Below are 14252 nucleotides of genomic sequence, written 5' to 3' on the forward strand. Positions count from 1 at the left end.
CAAACTGTGGCAGCTCTAGAGTTATGGCTGAATGATTGCTTGGAATTTTTGACCCGCTGGGAAGACATCTTGTGCTTTGGGTCACTATGCAGAATATGCACCAAAAGAATTTTTGAAAATAAGGGAAGGTTTCTTGATCAGCATCAACAGGGATAATATGGCCATTTTCTAATTTACTTTCTTTCCACCGAATAACTATTGTGGTGATCAAATCCAAGCTGCTAATAGTATTTGTTTCAAAGTATACTTTTCAAATTCTGGTTTTCTCCGATAGTCTGCAGTTGTTGTAGCCAAACTTTTCCCTTTGTTATATGGGAAGATATGAATTCCGTTTCTTTCATCAAATTCCTTAAAATAAAAAATATTTTTATCAAAGTTTTTCACAATACAATAAGATAGCCACTACTATAACTACAAGCAGAATATAGATTCCTCCCCCAAAGGCAATTATCAGCCCCGCCCCCAACATATCAGTCCCTCTCATCTCTCACCTGGGATCCTTCCTTTCTCCTTCCAGCCACTCACCCTGGGAGGAGGGGCAACACTTCCCTGTCTCCCACCCAGGGTCCTCCATGAACCATCCACCACCCACAGGAATACTTAATTCCCTGAACCTTAACAAAGGCCCCAAGCATAGGATTCCAAAGAAAAAATAGAAACAGAGAGAGAGAGAGAGAGAGAGAGAGAGAGAGAGAGAGAAAGAAAGAAAGAAAGGATTAAAGATAGATAAAACGGGCTTCCAATTTTCCATTTGCCAATTACATTTAAAAGAAATAATCAGTCAGTCCATGATAACATCCATCTTCTCCACTTTCTGTTAAACAGTATTTCTTTTAAGTCAAAGCGTCTCAGAATCTTTCTTTTCCCCCACCAAAGTCCAAGTTAGGTTCCCAGATTATTATTATTGGTAAATATCAACCAAGTTTTTTCTTTAATATTAACTTTACCTCCATTAATTCCCACCACCAGTTTCCCCTTTGTTCTTAGAGACAGGAAGTGGCTGTTACAAGTTTTCTGATTGTAAATTTTAATCAGCAGAGAAATCTCTGTAATTTGCATTTTTCTTGTCCCAGAAGTATTTAAGAAAGAGAGGATGCGGGTTTTCTTACCCACAGAGGGTTGTTACGTGGCGTTTGGGCACAATGTCAGCTCCTCAGCTTGCTGTCTCATTCTGTCACCCATCCAAGCCCCCAGGTGCAGGAAGCAGAGAACAGCCTTGATCAAAGCGTTTGAGGTTTCTCCTATTTGATCGCTCTTATCTCCCAAAATGATTTAATAGTCAGACCATCTGTCTTACTATCATCAATCACCACATAGTTATCTTCTGTCAGCGGAACTGATAGAGAAGGCTATTCCTTCTCTCGGAAGCACGGGGTGGGGGGGATATCACCAGATCAAATTCCAGTTTCCGTGGAGGCTTGGGGGGGCGGTTGTGTGTTTTTTGGTGGTGTGTGTGTGATTATTTTATTCCCTGCCTCAAGTGCAATATGGTTGATGTGCTCACCCAAGAATATTCCTTTTACTCATCTTTTTCCCCATTTATTGCATTTATATCCCAACTTTCCCTCCAAGGAGCTCAAGGTGGCATACATGGCTCTCCCCCCCCCATCCCCATTTAATCTGCACAACAACCCTGTGAGGTAGGTTAGGCTGAAAGGCAGTGATTTGCCCCAAGGTCACCCAGTGAGCTTCATAGCTAATAGTGGGGAACTGAACCCTGGATTCCCAGGTCAGTGCAACACTCTATGACTAGAACACCATAGATATAACATGTCTGTCTATAGTGTGTTTGTGTTTCAAGGGCCCATGCATATGCAGTGCCACAGAAATCGCTGGGTTGTTTTTATACTGTTTTTAAAAAAACAAAAACACCAAAAAAACATTTTGGTCTGTGAGTAATTTTCCAGAGGTGCTCTTTGAGGGTTATAACTTATTTTAAAATAAGCAAACAGAAAGTGGGAAAGAACTGACCAGATGGGTTTGGCTTGAGTTGCTGTTGAGGCACGGTGGCGCTTCGTGACGTCTGGTTCTCAAAGGTTCTGTGCAATAACTCAGCAATGCTCAAACCCCTCCCATTCAGAATACAGGTTTATTCACTAATCAAAAGACAAGCAAGTACATACGTACAAGAGAAGGAACATACAAGAGAAATAACTCAAGATGTAGCATTATTATTGAAGGGGGAAAAGAAACCGGAAACTTTCTATGCCAGTTGGTGGCTATTCATTACGTATGTATCCAGAATGTGTTGGCTGCATCAGTACAGATCTGACTTCCTGATTGCTTTCCCTTTGTTAAAGGTATGTTCGTGCGTGTCCTTTCTCCTTCAGGTTTCAGAGACAATGATGATCTGATGCAGAAGATCCCTGTTGTAGAAATGGCAAAAATAGATGCTAAACAAACATGAGTGATGATCATGCAATAGAATATGAAGGAGGCAGTGGGAGACTTTTGCATTTTTTCTTTGTATGGCTATAATTGTGTCCATTTAATGTATATTAATGCAAAATCAATAAAAAGATTTGGAACGAAGAGAGAGAAGTAATGCTAGACCAAAGCACTTGGCTGATGAAATACTTTTCAGCCAAAGCAGGCATCTCCTTGAAGCAAAATTATTTCTGCTCTTGGAGTGAAAGCGCTCACTGTTTGGAGAGGCCTGTGACGTTTAGCTGGCTCGAATCAATTACTTTAGTTGGTTTAAGAAGGGTTTGATCAATTAAAAGTGTGTCTGCAATGAACATCAGTTTACAAAAAAGATAAAACAAATTAGCAATACAAAAAATCAACACCATAATTTAGAATTTTCAGAAAGTTAAAATAGCAATAGACTAAGAACAGATTAAAACATGTCAAGTTTTAATGTCAAGTTTCTAATGTCAAGTTTCTAAGGCCTATCTGAATAATAATGTTTAGCAGGTGCCAAAAATCACTGTGAAGGCGCCTGCCTGATGTCAATAGGCAGGGAGTTCCAAGGTGTAGGTGCTGCCATACTAAATTGTTTGAATTGTTGTCATCTGTTCTGGGACATCTTGGTGGTGGTGGTGGTGGTGATCATCATTATTAATGATGTTTTAGACTGCAATTCTCATCAGCCCCAGATAGGATAGCTGTGCTCCCATCACCAACCCCACCAACATAGGACTGTCCTGGCTGGGGATGATGGGAACTGTAGTCCAAACCACCTTGCAAACTCCCCAGCTGGTCAGTGGGTGTGAGAACAGAGTCCTGGGCCTTTGACCTGACCCAGCTGCCTCTTCTTATGTTCTTATAATGTCCTGCATGCAGTGCCTTACCACTGAGCTACAGCCCTTCCCCTGATTTGGGGGGACAGCAAAAGGGTGGTTGTTGCCCTCCCCCTGCTGTGCTTTTGGGATGACTGGGGGGAGGGGGAATCTGGGTTGCTGCTCTTGACGAAGGCTTGCTGGAGCTAGCAGGTGTTGTGATGCTTCTGGTTACTGAAGGAGCTTCACCACCTACACTCCCCCCACCCTTTTTTCCTTTTAGTTGAAGAAAAAGCAGGTTTATGTTGAGAAGGTGGAGAAAATGCAGCAGGCCTTGGTTCAGCTGCAGGCAGCCTGCGAGAAGCGCGAACAGCTGGAACACCGACTGCGGACACGGCTGGAGAGGGAACTTGAATCCCTCCGGATGCAGCAGGTAAGAGGATCTTAAGCAGAACACCACCTTCCAACTGAGTATGTTTCTGAGCAGAATTGAAAGTGTTGGTGCTGACCTTTAAAGCCCTAAATGGCCTCGGCCCAGTAAACCTGAAGGAGTGTCTCCACCCCATCATCCAGGGCCTTCTGGCAGTTCTCTCGCTGCGAGAAGCCAAGTTACAGGGAACCAGGCAGAGGGCCTTCTCAGTAGTGGCACCCGCCCTGTGGAATGCCCCCCACTTCAGACGTCAAGGAAATAAACAATTATCTGACTTTTAGAGCACATCTGAAGGCAGCCCTGTTTAGGGAAGTTTATAATGTTTGATCTTTTATCATGTTTTTAATATTCTGTTGGGAGCCACCTAAAGTGACTGAGGCAAGCCAGCCAAATGGGCAGGGTATAAATAATAGGAGGAGGAGGAGCTGGGCTTCTGGTTTTTAAAAAGCCCTAGTGAAACTTATTTAACCGACTGCTTTTTTGAAAGGAGGTGAACACACACAGGAACCTAACCCTAACACCACGTCAGCTGCTTCGTCCCTTTAGCTCAGTATTGTTTACACTGACTGGCAGCAGCTCTCCAGCATTTCAGGCAGGGAATCTTTCCCAGCCCTACCTGGAAATGGGATTGAACCCAGGACCTTCTGCATGTGGAGCAGACACTGTGCCACTGGCCCTAGTTAGCGACTTAAGAGTGAGCGTTTGTTTTCTGTTAGGAGACACATCACAGGCGCCTTTCCTTCTGCTGCTTTCTGCACTGTTCATGAAGTGCCTCTGTTATGTAATGAATTTAGTGTGTGTCAAAGCAGAGCTTCCAGCTGAACAGTTGTCAGGTTGTCCCACTGCGTGGTTTTCAGCCCATGGTGAGATGTGTGCATTTTTCTTACTAGGGGATAAAAACTGTTCTGTCCAAGTGAGCCACAGAACGGCTTGGTCCCACAACTGATAATTAGCACACTTCAAACTTGCCAAGCAATCCAACATTTGGCTGACTTAGGTGAATCAGACTTTATTCTCCAGGAAGCCACAGAGTTAGCAAGTGTAATAATAATGTGATCAGTGGGACAGTCGTTCAGTGTCCCCAGTGTAGGCACACCTACAATTTTATAGAACCTTTACTTTCAATAAAGGCGGAGCTTGCAGGTGGAGAACATTTTTATTTTTGCATTTCTTCGATACTTATAAATGGAATATTTGTATGAATCAATGCCTTGTTATCCCTTCTGGGGCTGCACTGTACAGGCTTCGACGTCCTATGGTTTATCTTTATCTTTATCTTTATTTATATCCCACCTTTTCCCCAGACTGGAAAAGCCAACTTACACAAATTAAAACAACTCTGATAAAATGCAGAAGGCTAAAAACATGAAAGATGATAGTTTAAAAATAATTAAACTGTAATACAATTAAAGCAATATAAAAACAGGTCTATTGGTAAAAACAGCACAGTCAGTCCCAAGAGACTGTCAGAATAAAACAGTTTTCACCTGCCAGTGGAAAAACAACAAGGAGGGAGCCAGTTTGCCTTCTCTAGGGAGGGAGTTCCAGAGTCTGGGAGTAGCCACCAATAAGGCCTTCTAGGTTTACATTTTCAATTCATTGTATTCTTTCCCTTTGTATTATTTGTATTGTATTTGCACTTTTCAACGAATATTTATCCTGAAACAAAAATAATAATAATGTGTTCAGTGGGGATTTCTGATACGGCAGCAGCCTTCATTCTAAGCAGCTTATTGGCTCGTTTTATCATCAGCGCCAGGGGACGTCTCAGCCGGCCAGTGTCTCTGAATACAACGCCACAGCACTTATGGAGCTTCTGCGGGAAAAGGAGGAACGGATTCTTGCCCTGGAAGCAGATATGACGAAGTGGGAACAGAAGTACCTGGAAGAAAGCGTCATGAGGCAGTTTGCATTGGATGCTGCAGCTACAGTTGCTGCCCAGAGGTAGGAAGTGGAGTTGATAGTACAGAAACCGGGGGAGAGGAAATAATATCTATAGAGCCCACGTCCCCACAGTGTTTTTATTTATTCATTTCATTTCATTCATGGAGTATGGCTCCGTAGACTGATGTGCAAGTAAGGCGTGTCTGTTTCAAGGGCCGAAGCATATTCTGATGGAAGCCACTGAGGTCACCTGAGCCTCAGACGACAGCAAAGGATGCAGAAGCTGTGTACCCACTCCTTTAGAAGAGAGTGTTGTTTTCCTCTGCTTTTAAAAACGTTTCCCCCCCCCCCTTTTGTTCTTATTTACTTCAATTCGCTGTTATACTCTTAGTAAAACATATTTAAAAAGAAAAAGAAAAAAAGAGTGGGCAACCTCCAGGATCTTATTATTATGAACCTGGCTTGTAATAAAAGTTTGTGTGCTTTTTCATACAACCACAAGGGCTAGTATTTCTAAATTTCTCAATAAAACTCAATCCGGCAGCCACCCAAACCTTGCGTTGTGTGGCAACATGGGATTCTTCCGATACAGGAGTTTGGCTAGCATTTGGATGACGTTCAGCTCCACTGGTTACATGCAGGAGCTCCACTGCAATGGGTTCTGTTGGGTAGGGATCCTGCTAACACGCTGCCCAGCTACTAGTCCTGCTTGTTTTTCAGGGACACCACTGTCATCAGCCACTCGCCCAATGCCAGTTATGACACCTCTCTTGAAGCCCGCATCCAGAAGGAAGAGGAGGAAATCCTGATGGCTAACAGGAGATGCCTAGACATGGAGGGAAGGTAAACTGCAGCTTGATCATTTTTCTTGTGCTGTTCTTTCGTATCAGTTTTTAAATACATAATTAATTAGGATAGGAAACGTTTCTTCTCTTCACACACCCACACCCTTTTTCCTGGAGTCAAAACTGATATGCTGCACAATCCATAGGATTGCAGAAAACCCTTTTTGTGGGAATGATACTTAACACAAGCAGGCTTAGTAGTACAACACCAGAGAAAGAGATTCTGGCTAGCCAGGTGGCTCCTCCACTCCCAGGATTGGATAACTTGGTCCATGGAAGAGGAGCATAACTTCTTTGACATGTGTGCACATACCCAACTCCCCTCCCTCCCATAAAGTTTCTATACTAAATTGTAAATACAAACAAATCTCAAACCAGTTTACAAAAAGAACAAAAAACAATAACATTGTCAGTTAACAACAGGTGTTCATACCATTTAAAAACACAATTAAAATAAATGATAAGCCAGTTTAAATCACATTTCAGCATTCTGCATATCTGGATAGGCTTGCCTAAACAAAAATCTTTTAGCAGGTGCTGAAAAAAATACAAAAATGCACCCGCCTGATGTCAAGAGGCAGGGAGTTCCAAAGTGTGAGTTTTTACAAATGTGGAACAAATGCTATGTTGCAACTATAACAGTGTAAAAGCTAGATATTTCTTGGTTCCTCCTTCCATGTAAACATCTTTTGTGTCCAGCATCAAATTGAATTGCTTTGAACCACGTCTGAACACTGCCCAGCAAGTCTCCTCTTGGAATGTGATTTTTTTAGTATTAAAAAATGCTTCATTTTCAAGAACCTTTATCTTTTCTCTGGCTCTTCTTTCTCTTGCCCCTGATTAGAAACCCCATTGAGCTTCAGACATGTCTTGCCAATTATATTTATACCAGCGTTAATTAAATTCAGCCACCTTCACATTATGTATAAATTTGTAACACGTGAAATTTAAGCGTTAGTTGATGAATGCTTATATTAATTTAAAATGATAATCTGATTATTCCTGTTCCTATTTGTTCTCTCATCTATTTATTTATCTCTTATCTTTTTGGCTTATTAATAATCAGTTCTTTAACATACAATTGTTGTTTTAATATTCCTTTTTCCTAGGAATTAAGTGGTTGGTTGTTGTTGTTTTACGATTTTCATACACATATTAATAAACTGATATTTTGTAGTTATTTATCTCTGTGGATTAATAAAGGACATTGAGAGTAGTTAACATACCATTTCAGGATCAATAACGTTTATGTTATTTGGAAGGGGGATTGAATTTCTGTTTCCACATTGGTTAGATTTTTCTTGTTTGTAGTGATAAAATTGTAACTTTTATATTTACAAAACAATAAAAATTATTTAAAGAAAAGTCTTGCCAACCTGGTGCCCTCCTGATGGTTTCTTGGACCTCAAGTCCCATCAGCATCAGGACAAATTATCTGGGGTCTTCTTGAGTGTAGCAGGACATCCCTCAGCTCATTTGCGAGAGCCCATGCGCTGTCAAGCATCCTATTGTCAGATCCATGAACTCTGCCCAGTTTTCTTAATATTTGGGAAGAGGGATGCAGTCAGAAAAAGCCCCAGGATCACTGATATATTGATGACTGTCCTTTTGCCCTGTCCTAGGATCAAGACACTCCATGCTCAAATCATTGAGAAGGATGCCATGATTAAGGTGCTCCAGCAGCGGTCCAGGAAAGAGGCGAGCAAGACTGACCAGCTGTCTTCCATGAGGCCAGCGAAATCCCTGATGTCCATCTCCAACACTGGCTCAGGCTTGCTCTCCCATTCTTCAACATTGAGCAGCACACCCATTCTGGAAGATAAGAGAGAGGACAAGAGCTGGAAGGGCAGCTTAGGTGATTTACACATGTGTTTGTGTGTATGTGTGTTTTCACATATCATACATGGGCTCTGAGCAGTCCAGTTGACCAAATATCAAATCCTGCCTTGCAGGACCGGCCCTATCCATAGGTAGAATTTAATTTTGACATCGGGGGCATGTGTTTTTAGAACTTGTCCCCATGGAAGTGACGGAGAGTCAACTCAAACTGCCATCTTGATATGATGATGTCACCACCACCACTCCTTGATTTATCACTGTATTCGACCAATCACTGGAATTTTCTCTCTCTGGTGCCAATATGTTGACACCAGGCTCAAATACTACACACCTGCGGCAGGGGGTGGGGTGGACACATCTTCCTGCTTTGGGCAGTGAGGAACACGACAGCCATCAGTGAAACACATACACAGCAGCACAAACACATCTTTTCCCACTCTGTACTTCTGGCTGTGCCATTATAATCACTTGCCTAAGGTTGTACTGTTGGAAGTGTGTGTTTGTGTTGTGACCCTCTGGAATGCATACTTTAGTAAGGCTTTTGGCTCTTTTTTATTATTAAAAAACTCTACATTGCCTTAACAGACTGGGTGCTGTGGGATGCTCCCAGGGAGCAGAATATAAGACGAAGCTGGCATCATGCATCTGGTGTGCAACTGCCTTGTCCTTTTTCTCCCCTTCAGGTGTTCTGCTGGGAACAGAATGCCGCTCCGAATCCATTCCTTCCACTCCTTCGCCCATCCTCCCCTCCCCTCCGCTGCTGTTTGCGCACTCCAAGACTGGCAGCCGAGACTGTAGCACTCAGACGGACCGGGGAAGTGAGCAAAGCAAGGTCTCCGCCTCCTCTTCCTCCTCTGCCTTGCCTCCTGTGCAGGGGAGGCTCCCTGCTATGAATCTGACCTACACTTCGGACAAAGCAGGTAATGAGGACTTTCCCCTTGGCTAAGCCAGGACTTAAGAATAATGAACAACAATAATTTAAAGGCTTTCAATGAATTAAAGTGACATTCTGCCCAGGGGCCATACTGGCTGGAGATGATGGGAGTTGCCGTCTAGAATACTTGTGGAGGGCACCAGGTTGGGAAACAGCTGATCTCACTAGTTAAATCACTTAAAGATTGCAGCCCTAGTTGGAAGGCATTTTGCTAGATGGAAACAAGAGCTGGAAAAGTATATTTTTGCTCTATAAGATGCACCTTTTCCCCTCCTAAAAAGTAAGGGGAAATGTGTGTGTGTTACAGAGCGAATTCAGGCTGCGCAACTATTCCAGAAGCCAGAACAGCAAGAGGGATCTCTGCGCAGCACTCCCTCTTGCTGTTCTAGCTTCTGGCTTAGCCCCTCAGTCCTTTCCCCCACCTCCCGGAAAAGCCCCCAAGAGCCGCGCTCCCTTTAAAAAGCTGTGTGAAGCATGCGTGCGGTTCTTGGGTGTTTTTCCCCGAGGAGGGAGAAGGGCAGCCCACAAGCCTACAAGTGCCACACACACGCTCCACGCGGCTCATGAAAGGGAGTGCTGAGCAGAGCCTGGGGTGCATACAGGCTCTGCTCAGCGCTCCCTTTAAAGAATATTTTTTTTCTTGCATCCCCCCTCTAAAAACTAGGTGCGTCTTATGGTCAGGTGCATTTTATGGTGCGAAAAATACTGTAGTTGTCAATTGGCTACCACCCCTATAAACTTACACACACACCGCCGCCTTTTAAACTGATTTCCTTCTCTTGCTTTATAGATACACCAGTTTTCCATTCCAACACTCTAGAAAGGAAGAACCCAGCTCAGAATTTGGGGCAGGACCTCAACGATGCAGAAATGGTGGAGTATCTCATCTGAAGAAATCGAAAGCTGAAGCAGACTAGCAAGAAGCGTCTCCGTACCCCTCCCCCTGTGAAACTTTTTTTTTTTTAAGCAGATCATAGTAAAGGAAGCCAGAGCTTCCTGCTGTTTTGTATATATATATATTTTCTCAAAGGTATGGGCAGGTTAACTTATATTTTGTTCCAAAATTATTAAAGTAGTTGTGGGTTGTTTTTTTAAGAAGGTTCTTTCCCATACCTTCTTTCTGTTTCTTTAAAAATACTGGATCTGATAGCATCTGGATAAAAATTAAACCAAGCTCCTAAATGCACTAAATTTTTGAAATGTCAGTATTTTTTTTTTGTTATTAAAAAACAACAACCCTGTGTTGTAAGGAAAGTAAGGACCTTATTTAGACGTTGACGTCCATAATGCCTTTTTACAAAGCCTGTTACTTCCCAGGTTTCTCTTTTTGCCAGATGATTACATGGTGCTGTCACTTTTGAGTGTCATTTAAGTGTCCCAAATATTCAGGGGTCTCTGAGAACCATTGTACGTATGGGACTCCAAAGGGTGGGACGACTTTTTTTTCACGTTCCTTGCCCTCCTTATGAGAGTGTCCGTTTTCACAGAACATTCCAGAACTAGAAAAAAATAAGTTGATTTCCACAATGTGCCTGCACTCGTTTTTTTGTTTTTTTAAAAAATGCATCTTATTGTTCATATCATTCTGTCCTTTTGTTAGATACCCCAAGATGTAAGGGGAGTTTTCTGTTTATTTCATATATGTCAAAGGGCTTCCTACCCTTGCAGCAGGATGAGGAATAATGCATCCCATTCAGGATTTCAGTGAACAAGCTGTGAGCCTTTCCTCCATGTTGTTCTGCTGTTCTGTTCCGTTTAAACTGCAGCCATTCAGCTGGCTTGACTGGAGTTACTGCTAAACTAAGCAAGTGGCAGGGTGTGTCACCAGACAGAAACTTGATTTTCTGTGTGGCCATGCTGGGGAGTTTTCCCTAAACCATATTTTTGCCTCTTCCACATGCCTTCTTCGACTATAATCGATTCATTCCAGAAGTTAGCAGCTTTTTCTCTTAAAATAATTGTATATTTTGATGTAAGAATGTAGTGCCTTACTCAAGATAATAGTTACACTGGGGTCCTTTTCTAAATAAAGTAAAGCAACCCTGTAAGTTGAAAACCTTGCATTTTCCTGAAAACTCTCATTAATCTTCTGCACACATTTAGAAATTATAATAGATTCATACCTAAGGTTTCAGGTTTTCATACCCATACATATAGACACACACCTGTAACTTGCATTATTTTGTTTCTTGGGAGCTCACATAAATATTGCAGCACTAGTTAGCAAACTTTGCAGGGATCGATTTCAAACATGCATTTAAAAGTTTGAAAAATGAATGTGTTTCTGTCGTACATGTTTTTAACAACTGCCAGCACAGATCCCAAAGTTACGTATATTAGAGAAATGAGCAAAAGTGGAGGAGTAACTAGATTATGTCATTCAGAGGCAACAGAAGGAACCCTTGAACAAAATGTAAACTGTGAGTTAAGTTGTGTCCAAAAGGAAGTGCCTTCTGAGTGTGAGTCTAGTCTCCTTTACCCAGGTGCCTCCCATCCTGTGGTAGGTGAGAGATCATGTTGCATTGCAACCTCCCCTTAGCATCTTCAGAAGATCAAGATCTGAAATGGCATTAAAAAAGTGAAGAATCCATTGTGTCCTATGGTGCCTTTTGAACTTCAGGATAATTTCCCTTTAACAGGGACAAAGCAAGTGATCTTATACCATATAATTATTTGAGAGTGTACTCACCCCAGGCCAGCGGAAGGAGTTCTGGAGGGCTGCAGGTTCGTCCCTAAAATGTTGTGCCAAGCTGGGTAGGAGAAGGAGATTTCTCTATGCACATTTGGGGACACCCTGAATCTGCTGATTTTTTATTTTTTGCAACTCTGCTGCTGCAAATTAACTTCATAGTAGCTGGGAGTTTTGTGCAAGCAAGTGAGGTTTTCCACTAGTCACCCACTCTTTTCATTATGCTAATTATGGGACTTTGGGAATCTGCCTGGTAATTAGGAAAAGTTGTTTTCCTCGCATGTAACTTTTGGCCTGCTGTGGAATTAAGTTGGAAGTTGACACTACTTAGAAGAAGTTATGCTGCGCAACGCTCCTTCTTCTGCTTCTCTTTTCCTCTGTAAAATTTATTGGTACTGGACATGAGGCAAGACAATATAAAACTGATAACCTTTGTGCTTGAACCAAACGTTAGACTAAGAGTTTTAACACAAACTCGGGTAATAGAAGCTATGCTGTAGATGAGTCTTCCCCAGCTGGGAACACCACAACTCCCATCTTCCCCAGCCTGCATGGCCAGTGGGGAGGGGGGACAGTAGTAGTTCTAAACATCTTGAAGGCACCAGTGGGGAAGACTATGTGTAGATTGTATAGAGGAAGGCTTTGTAGTTTTTCTTACGTGTTGCAGGGGGGTTGGACTGACCCTTAGGGTTACGTCCAATCCTATGATTCTGAAAGCAAAGCAACAGGAGTTGCGTTCCCCCCAACCCTGTCGCAACACTCCAGGGGTCTTTCCTGCAACTTCTTCCCACTGGGAACAGACCCATTAGACCAGATGATTCAGGAACTGGTTGTAGGGGTGATGCCAACATCTTGTGTCTCCAGTCTGTTGGAAGGAGGGAATTTGCGGAACTCTGAACATGTTGAATGTCTTCGCTTGGTGCCTCTCTCTCTCTATATATATATATTTCTTCTCCTGCACCAGTATAGGAATGTGTGTATTATTATTTTTTATGTCTAGACTGTAAACCTCATGACAAAGTGTACCTGTACTGTATTTATGGAGAAAATAAAATTGTTTCTGCAAATATGTTTGCTTCAGACTGTTTTTATCGCTTCTACTTTTTCAGTATCCACATCAGTGTTTAGATGGTGGAAACACAGTGGTACCTCGGGTTAAGTACTTAATTCATTCTGGAGGTCCGTTCTTAACCTGAAACCTGAAGCACCACTTTAGCTAATGGAGCCTCCCGCTGCTGCCGCCACACGATTTCTGTTCTCATCCTAAAGCAAAGTTCTTAACCTGAGGTACTATTTCTGGGTTAGCGGAGTCTGTAACCTGAAGCGTATGTAACCCGAGGTACCACTGCATTTGCAACAGGGGTGGCTAACTTGAGGCTCTCAGGATTTGAACAGAGGACTGCAAGGGCCTAGTCCAGTGTTTCCCAAACTTTTTGGACTACAACTCCCATCATCCCTAGCTAGCAGGACCAGGAGTCAGGGATGATGGGAATTGTAGTCCAAAAACCAGCTGGAGACCCAGGTTTAGGAAACACTGGCCTAGTCCAGTGTTCTAACCCAGGGGTAGGCCATGTGGTGGCCTGCAGATGTTTTGACTACACATATAGAGGGGCCATTACTGCTCTCACCACTACACCACAGTGGTTCTTAACTCCAGTTGTTGTACTCCAGCTCCCAGCCGCCATGCCCATTGGTCTGCCCAACATATCTGCAAAGGTTAGTCACATACTGAGAAACACAACAAATCTCAGAGTGTTCTCAGGGATCAATGCAAAAGGTCCACTCTGTCCCCCCCCCCCTCCAGCAGGCATTGTTGTTTGTGTTTTTTCCTGACAGGGCTGTTGTGCCTTTAGTAGTGCCCTGCCCAAATTGTGTCAGATGACACTTTCGCCTCTTCATGCATTTTAGTCTCAGGAAATCTCGCCTTTTTAATTTCTAGCTATTTGCCTAAAATCAAAGGAGAAAAAACGTTTGCAAGCCTAACCACTGACACAGAAATTTGGCAGTGGGGTGACCACCACCCCTCTTGTGTTGATTAACGGTGGCCAACAGAGCAAGGCTCTTAACTGCTAGAAATTGGACACCTTTTATGTTGCCTGGTTGATTCTTACCCGCTTCGACTTCACTTTTGTGGCCTGACTTGGGTAAGTTGGCAACCTAGATTGCCCAGGTTGCTGCTCACCCCAGTCCAATATTCTCTCCCCTTTTGCTGGCAGAGCAAGTGGGGCTTAGGCTCTGCCCCACAGCAAGTCAGGATAAACAATTATTTATCTTTCGTTTCATTAATTTTTTTTTACACCATTTGATTGTAAGGGGGAGGGGAAGCCCTCAAATCCGTTTACGAAAAAAGATAAAATAATAAACTTTATCAACAAGAAGAACCAGTGCTATTTTCCTAGAAAAAGAGGTG

The 14252-nt window shown here is 42.8% G+C and overlaps 1 protein-coding gene across 3 annotated transcripts in view; it reads left to right on the top strand.

Annotated features, from left to right (window-relative positions):
* The window catches only part of AMOT (angiomotin), a 70025-nt gene extending 57114 nt beyond the window's left edge, over window positions 1–12911 (top strand). For all 3 annotated transcript variants that reach the window (XM_080989780.1, XM_080989779.1, XM_080989778.1), the window contains 6 exons: window positions 3505–3654; window positions 5405–5595; window positions 6256–6378; window positions 8003–8235; window positions 8903–9139; window positions 9944–12911. In XM_080989780.1, the coding sequence (XP_080845906.1) occupies window positions 3505–3654; window positions 5405–5595; window positions 6256–6378; window positions 8003–8235; window positions 8903–9139; window positions 9944–10044 (1035 nt within the window). In that variant the 3' untranslated portion in view covers window positions 10045–12911. The remainder of the gene's footprint in view (window positions 1–3504; window positions 3655–5404; window positions 5596–6255; window positions 6379–8002; window positions 8236–8902; window positions 9140–9943) is intronic.
* Window positions 12912–14252: the final 1341 nt, after the last annotated feature.

Source organism: Podarcis pityusensis (genome assembly GCF_964106645.2).
Source record: "Podarcis pityusensis genome assembly, chromosome: Z".
Taxonomy (NCBI): Eukaryota; Metazoa; Chordata; class Lepidosauria; order Squamata; family Lacertidae; genus Podarcis; species Podarcis pityusensis.